The sequence below is a fragment of the Trachemys scripta genome, chromosome 3 (genome assembly GCF_013100865.1).
Source record: "Trachemys scripta elegans isolate TJP31775 chromosome 3, CAS_Tse_1.0, whole genome shotgun sequence".
NCBI classification, from domain to species: domain Eukaryota; kingdom Metazoa; phylum Chordata; order Testudines; family Emydidae; genus Trachemys; species Trachemys scripta.
Genome location: NC_048300.1, coordinates 198745874 through 198770641, shown reverse-complemented (window position 1 = coordinate 198770641; position 24768 = coordinate 198745874). Strand labels below are relative to the sequence as shown.

Below are 24768 nucleotides of genomic sequence, written 5' to 3'. Positions count from 1 at the left end.
TGAAAGATGGCGTCACATGCCATAGTGACATTGCAAAGGGAGCCGGGTAATTTTCTGCCTCGCAGTAATTGCTGTAATCACACAGAGACATTGTAATATTTGCAGTCATCTGTAGTGGGGTTGGGGTCATCAACTCTCAAGCTTCAGGGCACAGAGTGATCAGGAAGGGGACTTCCCTTCCCCATCCCATCTACAGCATTTCACAATGGGTCAGGTGCATTATGGGAGGGGATTCTTTTTTCTTTTTGCCTTTCTCTGATGCTTCATACACAGAAGATGGGACAGTGGAAATGATGGGCCACAGGCTTGGTCCAGCGCGACTGATCCCGTGTCCCTACAGTATCATACAAACGCGAGTGCCTGAGTCTCTCCCCAATGCCACTGGGATGTGACGGGTGCTTTCCCGGGACGCCTGGAATGTGCAGGCAGGGGGTTTCCCTACGCAGCGATCGGAGCTCAGAGAGCGTGTGATTCTCCCCAGATGCCCTCTGGCCCCACCCCACTCACAGGTACGCTGTTCCACAGGCGTCTGGGGTCTCGGAGCCCACACTGTCGGGATCCGGGAAGAGAAAGTATTACAGCAATGATTGAATTCCCACCCTGAGGACCAAGGCTCCTGTTTCTTCCCAGGCACCGCAGCGGGACAACTGCCTCCCGCCCTGCTCCCAATCCCTCTCCCCTGCGCTCCTACCGGGATGGCAGCCTCAATCTCTTTGCCCTCGGCCCCCTGGCTGCCAGCCTGAACTCTCTACCCCCCCTCCCCAGGTTCCCTCTGTCCCGGGCCTTACTGTGCTATACCAGAGATCTCTCTCCACAAGTTCTCAGCCTGCCAGGGCCTGTTCATTTCAGCCAGAGAACCAGGAACGGAAGATGTAGGCTGCGGGAGCGGTCCCTGGCATGGAGGAAGCTGGATGAGGCTTGGAGACCCCTACCTAAAGTGGATGGACTCCCCCCTGACGCACAGCACCCTCTTGTGGCTCCATCCTTTGAGGGGTCAAACCTCAAAGGACACAGGCGCCTAACCCTCACTGAAATCAATGGGAGCGAGGCAAGGGGAGTTCGGTGCCTAAATCCCTTGGAGAATCTGGGCTTAGAGTCACCGGGGGAAGAGGACTGTGCTGAAACGGGGCACTTGGCTAAGCTCCCATTGCTGAGATTGCTGGGAGGGTCGTGAGTGTGGCCGGGGAGGGGCGCTCACACTCAGCCCCGTGCCCCACATCGCCGTGGTCTGGCACGGTGGCGTCTGTGCCGGGGCCACCATGGCAGGGTGCATGGGTTGGTCCCATCAGACACTACGTCTGTGCTGCATGGAACGTGGCTTCTTGGCACTGGGATTCATCCCATCAGACGGACACTGGGGCGGTGGCCGGGCTGACGGTGCCCCACACAACAGCTGCCCTTGAAGAGAGGTGGGTGGCGCAAGGCAGAGAGCGCGACCCCCCCCTCACCTGGTACTCCTCCAGCTCCTCGCGCCGCATGGACGTGCTCCAGCTCTGGCCCATGTCGCTGCCTGGGGTACAGGCGGCTTGTGTGACTGTTGGTAACCTTGGCAACCACAAAAAACGAGGCCTGATTTCATGCAGTGGTTGCAGAATTGATTGGGGAGGGGCAGAGGGGATAATGGGACAGAGGGGACGGGATTAATTTGGGGGCAGAATTAATTGCTGGGCAGGGAGCCATGCAGGGGTGGGGTGATAACAGACCCCCACTTTTTTCAGACTACTTTAAACACTAACAACCCCCCCACACACTGCCTATGTAAATATCCCCCCTCTGTGGTGTGTATAAATGGCCTCTTCCAATGAGATGTGCATGTGTAATGACCCCTATAATGAAGTGTCACAGAGAGACAACCCTGTATAATATATAGCCCTCTATAGTCTCTAATAACCCAGTGCAATAGATGAGATCCTCATCCAGCCAGCTCTGTAATGTGTGTGTGCATTTGCATTACCGGGCCCTTTGAGAGAGTCCAGCAGCAGGACGTTTGGGTCACATTCAGTCAATGAAAAACGCCGTCCTGCTCATGAATTACAGATTCCCGGAAAAAACGAGGCTTCTCCTGAAAGCAGCAACCATTTATTGAGTCTGAACCACAGAGCCGAGGGACGTGACACCAAATACTAGCTCCTGGAGTAATCTTACTTGAAGATTGAATGCGCAAATAGATGCACCCATGGGTGGTGCATGAACCACGAAGCCCCCCGGTACAGCCCCTTCCACTCCCCCACCTGCCAGAGGCCTGAGTGCCCGCCCCCATGGCCAGAGGAGCCCCAGCCAAACAGCCCGCCCACCCCTGCTGCCCTGAGTCCCAGGCCACCGGCTGGCCCGAGCACCAGCCCAATCCCCAGGCTGGCCCGAGCCGCCCCAGGCTGTCAGCTGGCCAAACTCCGAGCTCCAGGCCTCTGGCCCGAGCTGAGCTCCTGCTGGCTTCTGGGGGAGAGTGGGAGTGAGGGTGGGGCCTCCAAATGCAGTGAGGGGGGCATGGCCTGTGTTGGGGGGGGGCTCAGCCTCCCCTGGCCTATTATACTCACCAGCCATGGATGCACCGACTCCTAGAGTGATGGTGGATTCTCCATCAGTGACAGTTTTTAACTCAAGATTGGCTGTTTTTCTAAAAGCTCTGCTCTGGGAATTATTGTGGGGCAGGTCTCTGGCCTGTGTTATACAGGGGGTCAGACTAGACGACCACAAGGGCCCCTTCTGGCCTTGGGATCTATGAACAGGTTTGAAGAGCACAGAATGGGCCAGAGATTCCTCATGGAGCCCAGTGACTTTGGCTAAAGCCTTCAGGAAGCCTTCCAATTGTCACTTAAAAATGCCAAGTGCTGGAGAATCCGCCCCATCCCTGGGTGATCTAGTCCAATGGTTAGCTACCCTCACAGTCAAACGTGTATCTAATTTCTAGTTTGAACTTTGCTCACGTCAATTCGCAGCCATTGGATCTTGTTCTGCCTTTGCCTGCTAAATCAAAGAGCCCTCTCCTCTCACATACATTCTCCCGGGATAGGTAATTATAGATTGGGATAAAGTTGCCTTTTAATCTTCTGTTCAATAAATTAAGTGGATTGAGCTTCTGTTGTCTCTCAGCACTGAAGTGCTACAAAGTACTTGTGCATCACTCCGTCGAAACCACAGATGTTTTCCAGTCGGGCGGGTCTGTCTGTGACGGTGCTACTGACTGTGCTCACTTGCCCTAGCGTTGTCATTGCAATCAACGCATTGACTGCTTGCCAAGGCTCGATTGTGCTGTTCTGAAAGACCTTGCTGGTCAGTCGTATGGTGTCCAGAGATCCTCAGATGGCAGGGGCATTGGTGCTTACACCCTTTCTGCTCCTTAGCCTTTGCAACAAGGACTCTGCGAGGTGGAAGGGTCCCAGAGCTCAGGCTCCAGCCCAAACCTGACTGTCTACACGGCAGTTAAACAGCCCCTTAGCCCAAGCCCTACGAGCCTGTCAGCTGGCACGGGCCAGTCTTGGCTGTTTACTGCAGTGTAGATGTACCGTGTGGAAAATCACAGCAGCAAGATGGAGTTTGGAGTCACATGGGCAAGTCACATGTCCATGCATGACTCAGTTTGCAGGCAGCAGCCATTGCTCACATGCTCCCTTCAACGTTCCCAGGAAGGTTCCTCAGATGTGGATTGGAGTCTCCCAAGGCCCATAGTCAGTTAAGTGTTCCTTGATTGGGCATTTACTCAGAATAGTCTCTTCTCAAGAGGCTGACCAAATGCTTCACTGAGGCTACTTAGAATCAAACACATTGAGATACAGATCCATCGCCAATAGTCATAACTTCAAATACAAAAATGATACACACATACAGACAGCATATTCATAACCCGGAAATTACAACCTTTTCATAGACACCGCCCTTGACCTCCTTTGTACAAGTTTTGATGCAACCATAGGACCTTGGTTGCAACAAGGATCTATACCGTCACAGTTCACGTCAATAACGTTACACACCCTAAGCAGTCAGCTTGCAGTGCACGGGCTGTAACTGGCACGTGGATGCAGTAATAGGGCAAAGGGACATACGGGAGGGCAGGATTCAAACCTAGCGCTCTTCTTTGGGCAGTGGGACCATGGCAGGGGCGTGGCCTCCAGGGCTCACACCCCGCAATCACTCTATAGCTGGGTGTTACAGCCCTTAGCTCACCCCCCTTCTCCTTGGCAACTCCCCGTGGCTAGCTTAGGCAGCTCCCTGCCTAGCAAAGTTGGATTCTGCTGTCTCTCCCCAGTCATTGTATAGGAGCCTCACTCAGACTTTGTGGATTGCAGCGATTTTCTAGGCATCTAAAAGCTAGCCATGGGGACGCTGCATGTCCCAAGGCCCAGCTCCTTTTGTGCATTCAGGCCGGAGGGGGCGTCGACGTTAGAAAGGCTTCCGCTGCGCGGCACCGGCATAGCGCCGTAGTGTAGACGCTCCCTGCGGTGACGCAAGCGGTTTTTCCATTGACGCCATTAATCCGCCTCTCCGAGAGGTGGGGAGCAAGGTAGACAGAAGAATTCTTCCAGCAACCGATCCCCATCTACATTGGGGAGGAGGCAGACCTAATTGCAGGGTTCAAGCGGCACCATTTTCCCCAGCCATGAATGCCTTAGCTAAGTCGATCTAATTTTTAAGTGTAGACCAGGCCTTAGGACGTCTTACAGCACAGGAGCGCCAGAATGGGGGGGCTAGGGCCCACCACTTTTTACCAGCCGTAAGGGCAAGCAGGAGAGGGGGGGTTGAGAAGAGCAAGTGGTGGGTGGGGTCTTGGGGGGAAGAGGCGCATGGGAGCAGGGCCTCAGGAGAAGGTATGGTGTGAGGGTGGGGGCTCAGGGAGAAGTGCCAGTGCGGGGCGGAGCTTTGGGGAGAAGGGGCAGGGTAGAGGCAGGGCCTCGTGGGAGGGGAGGGAAGGGGTGGGGCCTTGGGCAGAAAGGACGGTTCAGGGGGCGGGGCCATGGTTCGGACGCCGGTGCTTCCCCATACTTTTAGAAAGCTTCCACCGCCCCTGCTACAGCGTCCATCGCTTTAATATCCAAAGGCCTGATCCAGATTCCCCTGGAGTCAACACAACACCATGTACGGACCCCCTGATTCCATCCTATCCGCATCCTCGCCCAGAGCTCTCCCTAGGAACCTCCTTGCCAATATCACCTGTGCCGCAGATGCGGAGAACCGTGCGTTTCCAGGCACACCAGATAAGAAATCGATGTCACAAATGGAGAATGGAAAACCAAACGTTGTCCTGAATAGAGTCAATGCCATCTGAGAGGAACTGATGAATGGAGCTTTAGGGCCACCAATATCCTAACACAGAAATCATGACACGCAATTATGTGTACTGGAGCTAAGAGGGACTAGCCATCCAAACGGTCATCGGGAAGAACTGCACGGAAAACAGCCCAATTTGAAGGGGATGGATAGGATTCAGAGAGCTTAGCGAGGGGGCAGATGGCATTGTCTCTGGACGTGGGGAAACATTTGCACTCTTAAAGGGCTAGATCACCTCTAGCAGGGAGAAAATTAAGGTGGGGGCAGACAATAACATTTGCAAGGCTCCCTTTGCCAAGCTTCAGCCTTCAGGGAGCAGGGAGGGGCAGGGTTTGCAGCCCCCTCTTCCAATTGGAATGACCAGGGGGGCTGATCCCCAGAAGCCTGGATCTCAGCAGGGGAGCCACAGGTGCCAAAGACCACACATGCTGAGATCACATGACTCCACGGCCCATGCTGGGCACTTCCACAGCGGGGCAACTCTGCTGGAAACACCTGGCCAACCAGCCGCTGCCCTGGGAACCTGCTTGGAGGGCCACACACGTCGGCTGCCCTTGAGCAAAGGAAGGCATCGCTCTATCAAATCCGTCCACCGCCCCCATCATTGCGTAGCTCGGTGCAGGTTGGGAAGAGGATCTGCAGACCACTTTGCCCCTTTCCTTGTAACCTTCCTTCCAGAGACACATGCACCTGGCCTGCTGGGCCTCAGTGTTTCCTGCTACCCTGGATCCTTGAAAATCTCCTTCACCATTTACCTTCAGAGACGCTCTTCCTGCGCCCCGCCCCATCACGAGACCCTGGCCTCAGCTCCGATGTTAAGGAGCTTCCATCCCAGACCCGGATCATCTAGCTTCCCTCCAGAGCTAACGCAGAGCAGAAGTTTTCCATGCATTAAGCCCCTCGAGGGATTAGTTTGTTGCTCTCTGTTTCATGTTCAAAGGGCAGGTCTCTCGGTTCCTCTGTGTCCATCTCCTTTCAGGACTCTTCAGCTCTGAACCGACTGTTCCCTTCTCTGGCGGCAAGCCCCTGCCTTCGGCTTCACACAGAGAGGTCGTTTGGTAGAGGAAGGCAACGTCTGTTGATTATCACATGCCGGGCTGTCCACGAGGCAGTGTGAGGAACACCAGCTGACCCGTGGGAATGAGAATTGGGAACAGTGGAGGGCCATTAAAAAAACGAAAGGGGTGATTTCTTCTACTCTTGGAAATATCCTTGCTTTCCAGTAGGTGGCCCCCCCGAGACACTCTTTGGGGATGGTGCTGGTATTTATTCAGTCCTGTTCTTCTTTCTGTCCAGTATAGGTTTGGGGTGGGGGGTGGGACGGACCATTCATGCAGCTGTTCACACACCACCTAAATGCCCTGGGCTCGGCCCTTTGCTGTGAACTTGAACATTACTGGGTTGATGTTCCAGTTAGCAGGGGCCTTGAGAGATGGGAACGGAGGAGAAATATCCCATGAAAAACCTTGAGTGAGAAGTGGAGACTGAGGGATCATGCAAAAGAAGAAGAGGGAAACTGGAAAAAAGGAGCATGGGGCTTGGGGGAGAGGAGAGAAAAATCCAAAGAGTGCAAAGAGAATGGCAAAAGGAGCAGACAGATTTTTTCCTCTCTCCCTCTAAGGGAACAGCAGCAATAGAGGAATCCTGATTCACCTCCCTTGAAGTCACCGGTGCTTCCCCCAGGACGAAGTTAGTGCAGTGTACATGGCATATACAGGGTTTGGGAGAACGACAGAATACATGATCCAGTAGTTTGGGACTCGAGAGAGCTGAGTTCAAGTCTCTGCTCTTCCATAGACTTCCTGTGTGACCCTGGAAAAGTCTCCCAGGCATTCTATGCCTCAGTTTCCCCATGTGTACAATGAGGCTGATTGCCCTGCCTCATAGGGGGGCTGTGAGGCTAAATACATTAAAAAAGGTAAGGTGTTTAGATGCTACAGTGGTCAGGGGCCATAGATCTTGACCACACAACATAGGATCTAGCTAGTCTCATTTGTTTTTAAATTTGGGAGAGGAGATGGGTTTACACTACAGAAAAGACAGGTTTGCAGATTTGCATTAGCTTTGTCCATTTGTCTGTCTATGTATCTTAGGCATGTCTACAGCAGCCATCAACACAGGCCTCCAGAAACCATGGCGATGGACACTACGTGGGAGCCTGGATGAAGAAATGTAACAACCCATCACCACAGGTCATCAGCAAGCTTGGAAGGACCATCAGCACTGCACCACAGCCCTCCATTACTTGAGTTGTTAAAGGAGTAACTCCGTTAATTGGTAGCAGTAGTAGGTTGTTATCCACTATCTGGTTCAGCCACTAGAAGAGGCACAGCACTGTCCCGTAACTCCAGAAGACAGTAGTTTAGATTCCCATAGGCGACATCATAGGCAAAGCTGGGGCTACAGGTTTAGTGACCCCAGGGCAGAGTTAGGTGCTTCACAGGATCCTGCACCCTGTCCTTTTAAAGCAGCCCCACAAATGAACAATGTTTTTTTAAAGCAGGGAGAAAGAATCCAAAACTGCCTGGTCGCGGCAGGATGGGACAGGGAGCCTGGGCATTGCCCGACCCTCCAACTCATGGCTGCGCTGCTGCGCTGGCCATCTGCATCCCAGCAAGCGGGCGGCAGGGACATAAGGAGCATTTTGCTAGAGCGGGCACGCTGGCCGGAGGGATCTGCAGGGTAGCAGGGATGGACCCAGCTGCACATTTCCAGGGGACTTGTTTGCCCCCGAGCACTGCGGTGCGTGCCAATTCTTCACGCCCACCAGCGGGATCATCGTCCACCTGCCCGGCACACCTAAGCCCTGGCACACAGTGCGAGGCGGTGGAGAGGTGAGTGTGGCAATGTGGTAGGAAAGAAGGTGCTTGGAGGTGGGGTTTCCATCGCATACCCCTGGCCTTTGGCGGAGGGAAGCCCGACTGCCTTTGCTTTTTGGCTCTTAGAGCAGCAGGATGTTCTTGGCCTGTCCTGTCCTGTTTGGTAACGAAGCTCAGAGCTGGGGGGTTTAAAGTCCGCAAAGGTGTGCGGTTCCTTGGGGTGAGTCACACCTTCATCGCCTCTTGGCCGGACTACAGCAACACCACAGACCGGCGCACGAAGACTTCAGCCCTAAAACTTGTCTCCTCGGCAACACAGGCTAACGCCCGCACATCACACCTGTCCTCTGCTCTCTAGGCTGGCTTCCCAGAGAAGAGCGAACCAGGGTCTCAGTCCTTCTCTTCGAGCTGTTCCGTGGTCTGGGCCCAGAGTATCTACAACAGCCTAAAGCTCCAGGCTGAAGCATGTGGTCAATAGCTCCGCTCATCTGGCATAACTGGTCTCTCAGCAATCAGGGTAAAGCTCGTCGGTGCAGGAGACAGAATTTCCTCAAGGGCTAGCCCAAGGCTGCGGAATAAAAATCCCAAAACGTGATCATCCACAGTCCACCACATATCCTCTCCTCAGGGGGAGAAGTGCAAGAGAACAAAGAGAACAAACACAAGACAGATGTTGGTCACGTTATTTAATGCCCTGCTGGAAGGCACTCAGTTACCAGTAATGAGTGTGGTATAAGAACCTATATAGAATATAACATAATACAGTACAATCCTTTCTGGCTTAGATTGGCCTGTCACAGCTGTTACCTGAACTCTGGATGTTGTCATGACATATGGAATAACTGTCCAACTCAAACAACTACAAACTATAGCCACACGCAAACAGGCTTCTACACAGCTTGAGTCCCAGCTTTGTCTGTGTTGTTTACCAAGAACCACACCCGCCCTGAAGCTTTGTACACAGAGACCCCTAGTGACTGAATAATGTACTGCAAGTGAATATATTACAGATGTACTGCACCTGGGCAAAATTTATTTCTACAGTGTGCTTGTCAAGGGAGCTGGGTGGGGAATTTAGACTCCATCCTAGTACGATGCTCAGAGCCTGCTGGATGCATCTCTCCAGTCTCTCTGGTTCTAATCTAGCCCGCCTGCATCATCACAATTACAAGACATGAATAGCTGGTGAAATTGTCATTAACAACAACAACAACAAAAATCACTCCCTGGAAGCCCAAGTTCAAATCCTGCCTGAGACCAAAGCTAAAATGAATGGGATCCCAAAAGGACCCCATCACAGAGCCATCCCCAAATTGAATAGGGCTCACAGCCTGGAGTCAAGAGAGGCCCTAGACAGGCCAAAGGGAATGTTTCAGGCCAGAGCTAAATGATAGGAAAAGCCCTATTGAATTATCCAGTCCCTCTGCCTGGCCAATGCAGAATTGTCCCCTGCAGTGTGGGCGTCAACATCTCAGATGCATTGGCGGAGCTGTGGAGTCCTGTTGCAGGGTGGCCACTTATTGCCTCTCAAGCGCCCCCTTGTGGATTGAGGTTGCTCTACAGCACCCTGCCTCTGTGGCCATTCCATCTCTTTGGGGGCCCTTTAAGGGCTCACAGTTCCCCAAGTTAATCAAACAACCCCCAGAAGGGATCCCATGTATTCAGTCCTCAGGAGGCCGGGGTCAGTCTCTGGCTCCCAGCAGCCTTTCAACACAAAATACAAACGTATACAGTCTTCACTCTAGGTTCAGCTGGGCATGGCTCCCTCCTCCCTGAGGATCTGTCTCTGTCTGTCTGTCAATCTCTCTCCTGCTTCTTGGGCAGGGTCTCCCCCAGGCCCTGCTGCCTGGAGTGCTTTCTCCTGCATCCTGCAGTCTCAGCTACTCTCCCCTCCCCTTGGCCTGGGATCACTTGATTCCCTTGAGGTGGGGCTCCTCATGCAATCTGGGCTGGCTTAGCCCCAAACGCTCCAGCCAAAGGACAAGCTACCCTGGTAAGGTCCTAAGGAGTGCAGTGATGGGACACGGGGTGCCGGTGGAACTGAGGTTCATCAGCTGTGGCAGAAGGGGCTAGTTACTGTCTTTCTCCCTTGCCGGTTCTGCTGATGGTGCCATTCATGGGAAAAGAAACTTGGAATGGATCAGATATGTTGAGCTGGCTAGCTAGCATGGCCCTCACTTACATCCAGTCCAAAGCACAGATGGAGAAAGGTACAGTGAGCGTTGTCCATCTCAGAGGCGGCTGACACATTATAATTCTGCATGGCTTTTTCACTGAGCCTCCATGCGTGAAGGGATCTGAAAATTCTCCTGATTAGATTTTTTGTTGTACAGATGTACAGAAACTGAAACCATATGGCAGAGCGGAAAGCAATGACAGCTTCCCCGAGATGTTTTCATCCAGGAGACGAAAACAGTTTGGATCTATTTCCCCTCCCTCCTCCAATTTAGTAATAAAGCAATTAGAGTTCTCTCTTTATGAAAGAGGCACTTGAGGAAGTGGCAGAGAGAAGAGGCCATTCGTGCCTGTAGACACTCCTATTTAGACGCCGTTGTTGCTTTTAGAGCTAGGTAAATTGCAAGAGAATAAAAGGAAAACATGCAAGATGCATTTCTTTTCTCAATGATTGCTATGAATTCAGCCAACGGAGAAACATTAAAAACTGGCTTGATTTTCCCCAGGTGCGGAGGGAGGTATGGGAGCTCAGAATCTCTCAAAAAAATCAGATCAAATAATGACTCATTGCTTCAGTGATCACCAGAAATGACTCAATGCTTCTCATTGTTTGGGTCTCCCCACGGGGGCCGCTGTTTTTCCTGGGCGGCTGCTCTGCCGTATTTCACTGGGATAAGCCCCGATTCCAAGTAGCAGACTGGGGGTCTGTTTTCATTGCCCAGTTGTTGAAGAAGCCAGCTCTCCAAAGAGAAAGAACTAAGCATGTTATCCACCTACCCCAGCAGGTCCAAAGGCAAGTCAACCAAACTGCACAGCCAATGGGTATGGAAGGGTGCTGGTAAGATGCTTGCAGAGGCGGATTTACAGTGAAACACAGGGTGCCCTGGCACGGGGCCCCCCAACGACAGGGAGCCTCAGGGTCTGGCAGCTGTGGGGGCAGAAGCTTGGTCCTACCGTCTCCTGGGGCTCCTGCTATAGGCTCCGCCCACACCAGGGCTGGCTCTAGGCACCAGCAAAACAAGCTGGTGCTTGGGACGGCACATTTTTAGGGGCGGCATGGCCGGCGCCAGAATGCCGCCCCTAAAAATGTGCTCCGCCTGCCGTAGCTCACCTCCGCTGCTGCTGCCACGGCGCGTGAAACAGCTACTCGCCCTCCCTCCCAGGTTTGCGAGCCTGGGGGGAGGAGGCAGGGCTGGGGATTTGGGGAAGGGGCGGAGGTGAGGTGGGGAGGGGGTGGGGGGGGGGGCGGCCAAAATTGTTTTTGCTTTGGGCGGCAAAAATCCTAGAGCCGGCCCTGGCCCACACCCACCTCTTCCCCGAGCGCGCCGCGTTCCCGCCCCTCCCAGCGCTTCCCCCACTGCCAAACAGCTGTTTGCCAGCGCTCCGGTCGCTCCGGGAGGGATGGGGAGGGGCTGGGACGCAGCGTGCTCACGGGAGGAGGCGGCGAAGAGGTGGGGGCGGGGCCTTGGGGAAGGGGGTGGAAATGGGGCAGGGCAGAGCAAAGGCGGGGCCCCCTCACTCCCCCTACACATGCCCCCTCCTGCCGTGAGCCGCTCAGGGCAGCGGCCTGGGAGCACCCCCACAACCCCAGCCCCCTGTCCTGACTCCTGCACCGCCCTCACATGCCCCCAGCCCCCTGCCCTCCCTGACTCATGCACTCCCCACATCCCCCCCACCCTGAGCACCAAATGGGAGCTCCTGCACCCCCGCCCCACATTCCCACCTACACCCTTCTCACCAACAGGAGCTGCCCCAGGTAAGCGCTCCACATCTTCAACCAACTGCCCCAACCCCGAGCCCCCTCCTGCACCCTAAGTCCTGGCCAGACTCTGCACCCCAACCCCCAGCCTGTTCCTGCACCCTAACTCCCTCCCACACCCCAATGCTTTTTTACATTTTTTTTATAAAGCGCTCTTATCCAAAGCGCTTTGCAATAGTTAGCTAATGGTACAAACGATATTTGGAAAGATCTTTAAATGGTCCACCAAGACCCTCAGCGATTTGCATGTGGTCTGTGGAAAAATAAGTTAGACGACAAGAACAATCAAGGTACCTCACTTCATTTTCATTTACTTCCTATTACTTATAGGAGGAGGAGGAAGAAAAAAGAATGAAAAAAGGGGTGGGGGGGGGATAAGAGAACGTTCTTTTTCTTGGCTGGGTCCCAAGGAGGGGCCCCAAAAATGAAGCTGAGTATAGGGCCCCACTAACTCTAAATCCGCCACTGGATGCTTGACTGGCATCTGTCACTTAAAGGAGGTTGAAAGTCACTGATGTAGCACAGAACAGGTCACTCAGCTACTCTGCAGTTCTGGGGGGAGTGGGGCAGTGTGGATCAAGCTGTATAAACACAACACACACACACCCACTTGCTGCCTTCTATGTATTTTGGTTCCAGTCCTGCTGGAGATTAATTTGTTCGCTTCCTGCGTCCGTTGCAAAATCGGGTTATGAAATGTCACCGCAGTGTCGTCCCTTCTTTTGCATTATTATGATTTCAAAACTCACCGGCATGAGATCCCTTAATCCACTCGCTACCGCAGCGAGCCGGATTAATGACATCTCAGGCAGATGTTCCTTGCCAGTCCTGCCGGAGGGTTTATTAAACCTCTGTCATAGCAGAGTTTGGTTTTTCCCCTTTTTCTTGGCAATCAGCCCCTGACATTCTGGCTGGCTCACTGCTCCCTTGACGTGACGAGAGGCAGGGGCTAATGATCTGGGAATTCCCAAATTCTAATCCCAGCCTCCGCCACTAACTCGGCCACAGGCAAGTCACTTTGCTCACAAGTTTCAAAAGCTGCCGCTCATTTTGTATGCCTGCTTGTTTGGGTGGCCCCAGGGCCTGGCATGCAAAGCGGCTAAAGCCAATGGGATCTGCAAGCAGGTTGGGATGGAAGGTGCTGACTTTATTCGTTAGGGGCCAGATTTTCAGCAGAGCTCTACATGCTGGGCGGAGCAGCAGGGATGGCACGGACCAGCTCTGCCAGCTCTCAATCAGCCAGATATTGCCCCAGGCCAGCACTGGCCAGTTAAGGCAGCATTAAGTCCCTTTTGCCCCATGGGAGCGTGAGGAGAGGGAGCAAGGAGACCTGCCCTCTCGCACGGCCCATGTAACCCAGCCATGGCTGCATTCCCTATGCTCAGTGGGAGTGCAGGAGGCATTCTGCTGCTCCCCGCTCTTTGCCCTGGAGCAAGGGGGCCCCGCACTGCAGGGCGGTGCAGTCTACTCCTTGCGCAGTGCTTCGAGGCTGCCGTGACAGCTGCTTTAGAAAGACCCTTCTGCAGCCAGACAGAGATCTTGGCTACTGCAGCTGCGCCCCTCCTCCCTGCAAGCTAACGGCGCTTTCCAACCGCACGAACGCACAGTCTTTGTGGATCATTCAGAGCGACCCATGTTAGCTGGGCGAAAAATAACTGCCCAGCGTGGAAATGCTTTTCTAGGCCTCCCCTTTCTGCTAGGCTAGCGCCACGCGGCATCCGAAAGCAGCGTCACTCGGGCTCTGCCTGACCCACGCCGTATTGGAAACCGCTGTCCCAGGAGCAGACTAGCGGTGCCATGGTGACTCCCAGGGGATGTCTACACTGCGATCAGACACCCGCGGCTGGCCCGGGCCAGCTGACTCGGGCTCGCGGGCCTCGGGCTAAGGGGCTGTGTAATTGTGGGGTAGACGTTTAGACTCAGGCTGGACCCCACAAGGTGGGAGGGTCCCAGAGCTCGGGCTGCAACCGGAGCTTGAATGTCAACGCTGCAATTAACCAGCCCCTTAGCCCAGCCCGCACAAGTCAGCTGGCATGGGCCAGCCGCGGGTTGGTTTTCAACTGCAGTGTGAACATCCCCTGAGAGTCACACTTCATTCCCATTTTACGGGGCACCAAAGATCCACTTTGCCGTCCCCTTGTACCGGGGCCAATCAACGCGCCTGCATTCTCCCCGCCTGTGAGGTGGCAGGGCTTCTCCGCGCTGAGAAATGCAGATTGGAGAAAACAATCCCAACGACACAGACGCCATGTCCGGGGCTCAATGAACTGTCACCATTTACGAAAGAGATCTTGGCGTCATTGTGGATGGAAGGGGACGGTTGCCCCCTTACTAACACTCAGTGGGGGGGGTTTGGTGACTAGCTCCCAGCACTAAAAGGGGAGGGGTCGATGGCAAATCAGGACCCTGAGACTGACAGTCCCCAGGAACAATGGGGAGAGGCCAATGCTCCAGATCAGCCTGATTGACAGGGCGGGCAGCTAATCAGGGAGTCAGGAGGCCAGGGGGGTCCCGTCCATGTGAACTGGAATGGCCTGGGTCAGACAGAGTGGGGCCGAGCTAAGGAGAGAGCAGGGGTCTGAGCTGAGCTGGGGAGCAGAGCTGTAGCCCCGAAGCCAGAGCACAGCCCAGAGAGAGCAGAGCTGCCCTGGGAGCAGAGCTACAGCAACCGGAGCCAGAGGGGCCAGAGAAGCAGCCCAGGGAGCTGGAGGCAGAGCAGTAGCAGCCGTGCTGAGGCCGAGTGGAGCTGGAGCCGGAACTGGAGCAGTCCGGAGCCGGGTGCGGTGAGCAGCTGGGGAGAGTGAGGGGGACCCTGGGAAGTGGGCCCAGCGCAGGGAGACACCTCAGCCAAGAGGCTCTGCAGGCCAGACTCGGAGGGGGATCGTAACCCTGTCAGGGCGGGGGCGACGCTGGGAAGAAGGGTCCTGCCACCTAGAGCCTGAGAGCGTGTGGCCACCGCCAGAGCAAGTGTCCAACCCACAGCGTCTCTGCAGCACAGTCAGGGCCTGAGAAGGAGCCTGGGACCTACAAGGAACAGACTGAACTGCCCTGACGTTCCAGAGACACTGTTTGTGGTGTTACCGGCCACAGAGCGGGGTGATGTGTTTTCCTTTAACCTCTCCCATTTTTCCTTATTCTTTTTTTAAATTAATTGTTAATTAAACAACTTGTATTTGCTTTAAATTGTATGAAATGATCTGTGGGTCAGGGAGGTGACCAGAGCAGAGAAAGTACCCCAGAGTGGGGACACCCTAGCCCCTGTCCTGGGTGACCACAGCAGGGCTGAGGCCTGAGTGACCCCTGTGGCGTTGGGATGGGAGGTCAGAGGGATGGGGCAGGGACGTGAGCTGGGGGGTGAAGTCAGTGTGTGGGGTGAGCAGGCTGCAGCAGGTTACAAGGGGTGAGAGAGCAGAGAGGCGGGGTGCAGATCGGAGCAGCAAAGTGAGCGGATGGATGGGACAGGTGATCGGAGCCCAGGGTGATGGGCACGGGACAGAGTCAGCACAGCAGGTCAGAGGAGTCGATCCTGTTGCAAACACCCTTCATACAACTGGAGGAGAGAAATACAGCAGCTGATGCATCTCCCTTGTTTTCCATGGAGTGTCGCCCACCTACTCCGTCACCAGTGGGGGACCTGGCCCAGCCCGGCTGCCCTCCACACAGCCCTGCTTGTCATCCGGAAGCAGCCCAGCCCGGTCCTTGCAAGGTGAAGAGGGCAGGGCCGGTGCAACCCATTAGGTGACCTAGGCAGTCGCCTAGGGCACTCGCATTTGGGGGGCAGCATTTCGGGTCCTTTGGCAGCGACCGCAGCGGCCGGATCTTCGGCCACCTCGGTCGTCATCAGCATTTAGGCGGAGGGAGCTGGGGCAGGGGGGTGCGGGGAGAGCCGCCTGCAGCAAGTACGGGGGGGGTGGCACGCAGGGGAACTCCCCGCCGCAGCTCACCTCTGCTCCGCCTCCTCCCCTGAGCACGCCGCCCCCGCTCGGCTTCTCTCCCTCCCAGACTTGCGGCGCCAAACAGCTGATTGGCGCCGCAAGCCTAGGAGGCGGGAGAAGTGGAGCGGCGACGGTGTGCTCGGGGAGGAAGCGGAGCAGAGGTGAGCTGGAGTGGGGAGCTGCTGCACGGTTCCCCGGGCCGGGGGAAGCTGCCGCGAGGGGGACGCCTCAGGGCAGAGGGGGGGAGCTGCTGCAGGGGGGGCGACCTAGGGCGGAGGGGGGGGCGGAGAGCTGCCACAGGGCTCGGGTGGGAGGGCGCAAGGTGGAAGTTTCGCCTAGGGTGTGAAACATCCTTGCACCCACCCTGGAAGAGGGTACTTCAAAAGTTCATCGTTCGAGTCTCCCCGAGAGCCGACTCCTTAGCGGGGCTGCCCTCTTCAGCTCTCCAGGTGTTAACAAGATCTCACTTCCAGAAATCAGCCGCAGTGTGACAATATCTCTGGATGGTGCCACTGGAGGAGACGTTAGCGTCACCGCAGGAGGCATTACTAGATATAAAAACACCCCTTTCCAGGAACGCCTCGGCAGCAGACTTTCCACCAGCCAAGGCGAAAACCTACGCTCATTAATGCTCAGTGCACTCCTCTATGCACGGGGCCCCAGCACATGCCCAGTACAATCTTCCCCACCCATCGTTCGCTCTTTCTAGCTGTCAAGTGCATGACTCCAATGGCCTGCCCAGAACCCTGGCCTGGATTCAGACCCGTAAGGCAAAGCACTGAAAAGCTGCCCAGCCTGTTGTCAATTTCCTGAGCTAGTCAATTGGGCTCAGAGCCGTCCCTTGGGGAGGGCAAAACGGGACGACTGCCCCGGGCCCCGCGCTTTGGGGGCTCCCACGCTTTGATAAAATCAGGACTGTCCTGATATTTACCCCTTTGTCCCACGTCCCGACTGATGTACGATCGGGACGCCATTTGTCCCGATATTCAGGTGAGGAGGCGGGAGGGCAAGCGGGGTGAGGCGGCGAATGGGGAGGCGAGCAGCAGGCGGGAGGGGGGTGAGGAAGCAGACAGGTGGGAAGACGGCGAGCAGGAGAGCGGCGGTCGGGCGGATGGGGGGAGGCATGCCAGACAGACGGTGCGGAGACTAGTGGGGAGACAAGCGGCGGGTAGGTGGGGTGAGGAGGTGAGCGACGGTCGGGCAGCTGGGGTGAGGAGGTCAGCGGCGGCTGGACGGGCGGGTAGGCGAGATGAGGAGGTGAGTGGCGGCCGAGTGGGTAAGTGGGGTGAGGAGGTGAGCGGCGGCCGGCCGGGCGGGAGCGCTGGGCAGACAGTGGGGAGACTAGCGGGGAGGTGAGCAGCGGCTGGGCGGGCGGGGTGAGGAGGTGAGCGGCGGGTAGGTGGGGTGAGGAGATGAGCAGAGGCCAGCTGGGCGGGAGCGCTAGGCAGACAGTAAGGAGACTAGCGGGGAGGTGAACGGCGGGCAGGTAGGTGGGGTGAGGAGGTGAGCGACGGTCGGGCGGCCGGGGTGAGGAGGTCAGCGGCGGTTGGACGGGCGGGTAGGCGAGATGAGGAGGTGAGTGGCAGCCGAGCAGGTAGGTGGGGTGAGGAGGTGAGCAGCGGCCGGCTGGGTGGGAGCGCTGGGCAGACAGTGAGGAGACTAGCGGGGAGGTGAACGGCGGCTGTGCAGGGGGATGAGGAGGTGAGCGGCGGCCGGGCGGGTGGGAGCACTGGGCAGACAGTGAGAGACTAGCAGGGAGGCTGATTTGTCCCAGGCCCCGCACTCCTCTAGCAGGGCCGACCGGGGGAGGGGGAGTGGGCAAGTGGGGCAATTTGGCCCAGGCCCCAGCGGCGGTCCAGGTCTTCAGCGGCATTTCAGCGGCGGGGGGCCCTTCAGTCGCTCCGGGTCTTTGCCAGTGTCTTCGCCAGCGTTTTGGAGGTGGGGGACCCTTCAGTGCTGCTGAAGACGCGGAATGACTGAAGGGCCCCCCACCGCCGAAATGCCGCTGAAGACCCGGACCGCCGCCGGGTAAGTACAAGCGCTGCAGTTCCCCCGCTTTGCCCCAGGCCCCCTGAATCCTCTGGGCGGCCCTGCCCTCTAGAGACGGCCCTGTTGGGCTTACTCCGCTTTTGCTATGAGGATGCCTAGAAAGTGCAATCAAGGGCACTGAGTTACCTACTACTCTTGAGTTATATGCTGCCCTTACATGGTCACTTTGAATAGTGCTGGAAAGAGGATGCGTAGCTTGCTCCTATACCTGCCTGCTCGCCTGCACTTCAAAGTGGAAGGCACAAGCAGGGGCGCTGCTGAGGATATAACTTGCACTTGATAGATGCCTTCCCCACTGGCAGATCCTGTTCCCCAGAAGTTTCCCAGACTCGTATCAGCCGTACCCCTGTACATCATTCAAGAAGCGTGTCTCGGCCTGGCCGCAGGTGCACAGCGTCCAGCCGCTTTGGAAATATTCCCAGAGAGATTTCTCTGCTCGAGCGGCTTCTCTCGCCTGTTTCCTTGCTGTCACCCTGTATCCTACGGGGAGAGCGGTGCGGGTGGAGATCAAGGAACTAAGCTTAAACTCTCCTGCCAGTGTAATTGAATTAAGCTTCTTAATAAAGCCGGGTGTTGTTTTTCTAATTCCCCTCCAGACTCTCTAATGCTATTACCCCAAACACAGCCCCGTTTAAATAGCTTATTATTGATTGGCTTGGAAAGCCAGCTCGCTGCATACAGCAAACACACCGCGCCGGCTCGGAAGGAACGAGAGGATGATGGCTGGCATCTTATACATACAGAGATTCGATTCAAAGCGGCTTTTGAAACTGCGAGGGGCCGACTCCAGCTCCCATCGATATCACGGACATCTTCAGCGGCTCTCGGATGAGGCCCTAAGAGAGGTCAAAGCCACGTTTACATTGAGATTTTAGCCAACGGTGCAAAGGCCAAGCGTACAGACAGTTTACCCCAGTGCAACGTCTCCTGGTGGAAACTGCTCTGCCCTCGTGTAAATCGTGTCTGCGCTAGGTGGCAAACATCCCAGTGCAGACAGGGCCTGAGGGATGGTTCAGTTCTAGCTTCAGGTCAGTGGGGCGACCTGTGTCACTGTCTGAACAAAGGGGTCGCAGGCAGAGGAGGGGTGGAGCATTGGCATCGCTCAGCGTAATCATCCACCTGGCCCAGTGCCCTGTCTCTGAGAGTGGCAGCACCAGCTGCTTCGAATGAAGATGCAAAAACTCTGCAGCAGACAGATGGGGGATAATCTGCCCTCCCCCATTGCACTGGAAGGGACCTCGAGAGGTCATTTCCTCCAGTCCCCTGCCCTCAAGGCAGGACTGAATATTATCTAGACCAGGGGTAGGCAAACTACGGCCCGTGGGACCATCCTGCCTGGCCTCTGAGCTCCTGGCCCGGAAGGCTAGTCCCCGGCCTCTCCCCTGCTGTCCCCTCTCCCCCGCAGCCTCAGCTCGCTCCACCGCCGGCGCAATGCTCTGGGCTGCGGGGCTGTGAGCTCCTGGGGCAGCGCAGCTGCAGAGCCCGGCCTGACCCGGTGCTCTGTGCTGTGCGGTGGCGGGGCCCGGCTCCAGCCGCCACCAGTCACCGGTGCGCCAGGCAGCGCAGTAAGGGGGCATGGAGCGGGGGGTTGGATAGAGAGCAGGGGAGTTTGGGGTGGTGGTGAGGAGGAGGGGGTGTGGATGGGGGCGGGGCGGTTGGGGGGAGGGAACAGGGGGTTGAATGGGGGCAGGGGTCCAAAGGGGGAAGACAGGAAGGAGGGGGGGTTGGATGGGGCAGCAGGGGGCAGTCAGGGGACAGGGAGAAGGGGTGGTTGGATGGGGCAGGGGCACTGGAGGGACCGTCAGGAAGGAGAGGAGGGGTTGGATGGGGCGGCGGTCTGGGGGCGGTCAGGGGACAGGGAGTGGGGATGGGGCAGGGAACCGGGGGGTGGGAGCATCAGGGAACAAAGGAGTTGGATGGGGCAGGAGTCCGGAGGGGGGGCAGATAGGAGGTGGGGGCTGGGCCACAACCCCCTCCCCTAACCGGCCCTCCATACAATTTCCAAAACCCGATGCAGCCCTCAGGCCAAAAAGTTTGCCCGCCCCTGATCTAAACCATCCCTGACAGCTGTTTGTCCAACCTGTTCTTAAAGACCCTCCGACGCCACAGATTCCACAAGCTCCCTAAGTAATGTGTTCCACGACTCCCTGCATCACCTTCTCAGTGGGGTTTTGAACCAGTGGATCTCTGGCCCTCTGACGATGCCTCCACGCACAGTGCCCCAAGGAACACCTGCAGCCCGCCCCCGGCACAGCAGGAACGTGGCATTTTGGCTGTATTTTACGTCTCACGCATTAGTTGCTTTCTTGCTATTTTTAGCAGTCTTGTCGATGTACTGCTGGTGAGTTTGGGGTCATCTTCGGCTTAGGTATAAAAGCAGGAAACTACCCCAGAAAAACTACCAAAAAACAGGCCCTGCTAAGCATGGGATCTGTCCTCCCTTGGGTATTTGCATTCCTAGGGGGGGTGTGCCAACGGCTGCTCCATGAACACACAGACCCCTTGTCTAGAGACAAGCACACAGTATATAAGGGGCACAAAATTTGCAATGCCAAGTGCCACGCAACTTTTGCATACAAGTGGATTATTTGTAATCTAATAGGAACTTTGTACACAACCATAATAGCTGCCTGGACTTGTATCTGGCTTGACAAAGCCCTGGCTGGGATGATTTAGTTGGGGATTGGTCTTGCTTTGAGCAGGGGGTTGGACTAGACCCTCCTGAGGTCCCTTCCAACCCTGATATCCTATGATTCTGTGATTCTTGAAATCACCAGCTCTAAAAGCCAGCAAGTGGGCCGCGTTGTCCTCGCTCTAATCCCAGGGAGAGCCAGCAGAGGACACATTCTAGGACTTTGCAGGAAACACATGGGCCTCAGGTTGCACTTTTGTATCTCTCCATATGTAGACAGGGCCAAATGTATCACTGGGGTAAGCAGCCAACTCCATTGATATCAATGCAGTTACACTTGGTGACCTCAGCCAGAAATTTGCCCCACTATGTTCGGAGTAAAGAGACGGCGGCGGGAAAAACCCACTAAAACAGCAACAAAAATCGATGACTCCAAGGTAATAAAATGAATTCTAAATTGCTGATTGACATTTTCACCCCAGCGTCTTCGATTCAGCCATAGGCCTCGCGTCTAGATGAAAGCTTTGACTATAAAGCAACCATGTCTCCCCCTGATCCCTGATGACTTGGCTCAAGCCTTGAAGCATGACGCTGGAAATCCTCTAGTTAGTTAGCATTAACTATTACCGCTCAGTGTGGACAGTCCTGTGATGGGGTGTCGATCCCACCCTGGATTGACAGGGGTTAAGGTGTCCAGGTAGCCAATTAACTCCACAGGCTGCACCTGGAGGAGGAGCCAGCGAGCAGGCAGTTAATTAAAAGCAGGCTTAGCTGGGCAGGAACAGGTGGGGCCTATAAAGCCAGGGAGCTGGTAACAGAAAGAGGCTGCTGCTAGGACAGGCAACAGGAAGGCAGGCAGCAGTCACTCCCCAGGGAAGAGGGAGGACAGTTTGGAGCTGATACGCCCAGAGAAAGTGCGTGGGGAGCAGAAGTTCAAGAAGCATCCAGGGAAGGAGCGGTGAGGGTGGAGAGAGGAAAGTTCAGAACTGCTGAGTTGAGGGTCCTTGGACGGGAACCCAGAGATGTGGGTGGGCAGCCGAGGGTGTGGCGTAGACGTGACGCAGTGAACGGGATGACTGGCTAGGACAGCTGCTAGATTATCTCAGGGAAGGGGAACGCTGAGTGACCTAGCTGCTGGGCTAAGTCACAAAGGAGATGCTGAGAGTCCTGGAGCAAGAGAGGAGCTGCAGACCAAAGGGTGAGGCGCAGTGAGAGCATGCAACCCGTGGACGGGGGTATCTACCTCAGGTGCTAATCCCCAGAGTGACCAGGAGGAGGCCCCAGACCAGCGATGAGTGGTGCGCCCCATGACAAGTACCTTTATGAATCTTGCAAAGCTTTTGGCCTCAACAGGCGGCCTCGGAGGACCAGCCCCACATGAGGGTGGGTGGCAGGGGGGCTCGGAGGACCAGCCCCGCACACGGAGGCAGAAGGGGGGGATCAGACCAGCCCTACGCGCAGAGTGGGAAGGGGGTTGCTGGGTGGGCTTCGAGGACCAGCCCCACACATGGGGGGCTCGGACCAGCCCTGCGCGTGGGGGGGGGAAGCAGGTCAAGGGGAGGAGAGGAGTCGCAGGAGAGCAGAAGGAGGGGGGGCTTGGAGGACCAGCCCCCCATGCGGGCAGTGGGGGGTCACCGACCAGTCCCGCGCATGGGAGGGAAGCAGGTCATGGGGAGGAGGGACGTCACGGGAGAGCAGAAGGAGGGGGGGCTTGGAGGACCAGCCCCCCATGGGGCAGTGGGGGTCACGGACCAGCCCCACGCGTGGCGGGGAGGGGAGCACAGGCGGCGGTGGGGGACTCAGGCAGGCCCCGGGTGCCAGTGGGGAGGGGGACCTCAGTCTGGCCCTGCATGGGCAGCAGGATCTCCAGTGGAGTGTGTGGTATCCTACATTCCCCGTTGGCTGGCAGAAGGGAGACAAGGGGCATGGCCAGGTGCTCCTGGCTGTGCCAATCCCCAGCTGTGGTTTTGGCTGCAGGCGGCAAGGACAGCAGAGAGCAGTGCCAGGCCCCAGCTGGGAGCGGGGGGGCGGGGAGGAAACACCCAAAATCCTCCCTTAGCTAGGGTGACCAAACAGCAAATGTGAACAATCAGGACCGGTGGGGAGTAATAGGAGCCTATATATAAACAAAAAAAAGACCCAAAAACCGGGACTGTCCCTATAAAATAGGGACATCTGGTCACCCTACCCTTAGCTTCCCTAAGTGACCGCGTCAACCTCAACGGGGAGAAGGTCAGCGTGTGGCCCCGTCCCAGCTCCCTCCCCGAGGGGCGAGGCTGGGGCGGGAGTCGGCTCAGCGCCGTTGTAAGGATCTAGAACTTACCGTTACGGGGGCCTGGGCCACTAATGGCTCCACGTCGCCGCCGGGCAGCCAGCGGAGACAGCAGCCAACAACTCCTGGGGGTGGTCAAGCCCCACAGGAAGTCCTGCCCGAAGACCCCGGAGTGACAGAGCCCTGCGGCCAGATGGCTATTTAAACCAGGACGTTGGCCCGGGCCATGGCACTGTCTGGGCAAGAGCAAACTCCGGCTTGCTACAGACTGTCTTGCTCCAGGCTCCTGCCTTTGACCCAGGCCTGGCTTGACCTTGGTACCTGTCTCCTGACTCGGCTTGGTAACCAGTCCCGACTTCAGCCCAGGGGATGCTACTCGCCCCCTGCTGGGACCCGCTCCCTTCCACAGGGACACTAGTTGGCTTGGCTTGGCTTAGCCTCCGGCGTTCCTGTGTCTCTGGACCATGGTGACAGAGATGAAACCGTGTGGGAAGCGGCAGGCCATGCCGCCTCAGGCCGGCTGCTCTCCCCCGGTGAATGGGGGTGGGGGAGGTGCTGCAGAGCTTGGGGTGCACCACGCTGAGAGGGCTGGTTCTGTGACTCAGTGCTCCGGCGTGGCACTGCTAACTCGGAGATCTCCTCCTCCAGCTCCGGGGGCTCCCCACACATGACAACGGACTCTCTTGTGCACCGACAGAGCTTCCCAGCCACATCTTGCCACTGCGCCGTTCACCTTCAAACCTCTCCTTTCCACACCTCTGCTGTGGGGCCCGCCAAACATTCGGCCATGGCCAGGCGGCCGGGCGCTGAGACGGCTGCTTTATTGCATGGTTCCTCATGGCCACTGGTACCTCAGGACCCCAGGCCGAAGTGCATCTCTGATGCTGGCCAACACCAGCTGCTTCAGAGACATGTGCAAGAAATTGTGCAATAGCAGATGTGGGATATGCTCTTTGGGGCTTATAGGGCCTGCGACAATGGGGTCCTGACCTCATAGGGCTGCCTAGGTGCTGCTGCAGCATGAGGCTAAAATAACCCCCACATACACCCAACATGGGGTGTCATTACACCAGCCCTTGTTCTGGAGCAGCGGGGCAATATATGTCATCTCTGCAAGGATATTGCTTATCCCAGGATCTGAACGCGGGCAGGGGAAACCTGACACTTCAGAGGAAGATCTATCTATCTATCTATTCAGGGCTGGAGCACCCAGGGGGGGAAAATGGTGGGCACTGAGCACCCACCAGCAGCACCCCTATCAGCACATTCCCCCAGCGCCTCCTGCCCGCCGCCGGCCCCTGCCGATCAGCGCCTCCCCCTCCCTCCCGTGCCTCCCACCCACTGCAGTCAGCTGTTTCGCGGCGTGCAGGATCCTGGGAGGGAGGGGGAGGAGCAGGGACGTAGCATGCGCTCGGGGGAGGGGGCAGAACTGGGTAGGAAGTGGCAGGGGCCTTGGGGGAAGGGGTGGAGTGGGGTTGTGGCCTGGGGCAGAGCCAGGGATCGAGCCCACTCCCGGCACTTTGGAAAGTCGGCGCCTGTGTAAGAAGGCACTGCTATCTGGAATCTTAGACTAAAAGAGGAAAATTCACAAAGAAATCGCTGGGCCTAGGGCCCCTCTCCCCCCCCTTCCGACTTTCTAACACAATCTACTAGCTTCTGAGGACAACTAAACAGTCTTTTATTTTATTTATTGAAAGAACACAGCACATGCTCTGCTTAAGTGATTACACATCTTGTGAACACAACTGAGCCAACAAAATGTCTTGATTACAAATTGGGAAGCAAGATTTTGCTAAGCACGGTCGATAAGATAATGAGTGACAAAGGGGGTAAGAGATGCTCAGATGCAAAGTCTCTCTGTGATT

The 24768-nt window shown here is 56.4% G+C and overlaps 1 protein-coding gene across 1 annotated transcript in view; it reads right to left on the bottom strand.

Annotated features, from left to right (window-relative positions):
- Positions 1-1502, bottom strand: part of CIB4 (calcium and integrin binding family member 4) — a 51234-nt gene extending 49732 nt beyond the window's left edge. The window contains exon 1 of the mRNA XM_034766930.1: positions 1449-1502. Within this exon, the coding sequence (XP_034622821.1) occupies positions 1449-1502 (54 nt within the window). The remainder of the gene's footprint in view (positions 1-1448) is intronic.
- Between the last annotated feature and the right edge of the window lie 23266 nt (positions 1503-24768).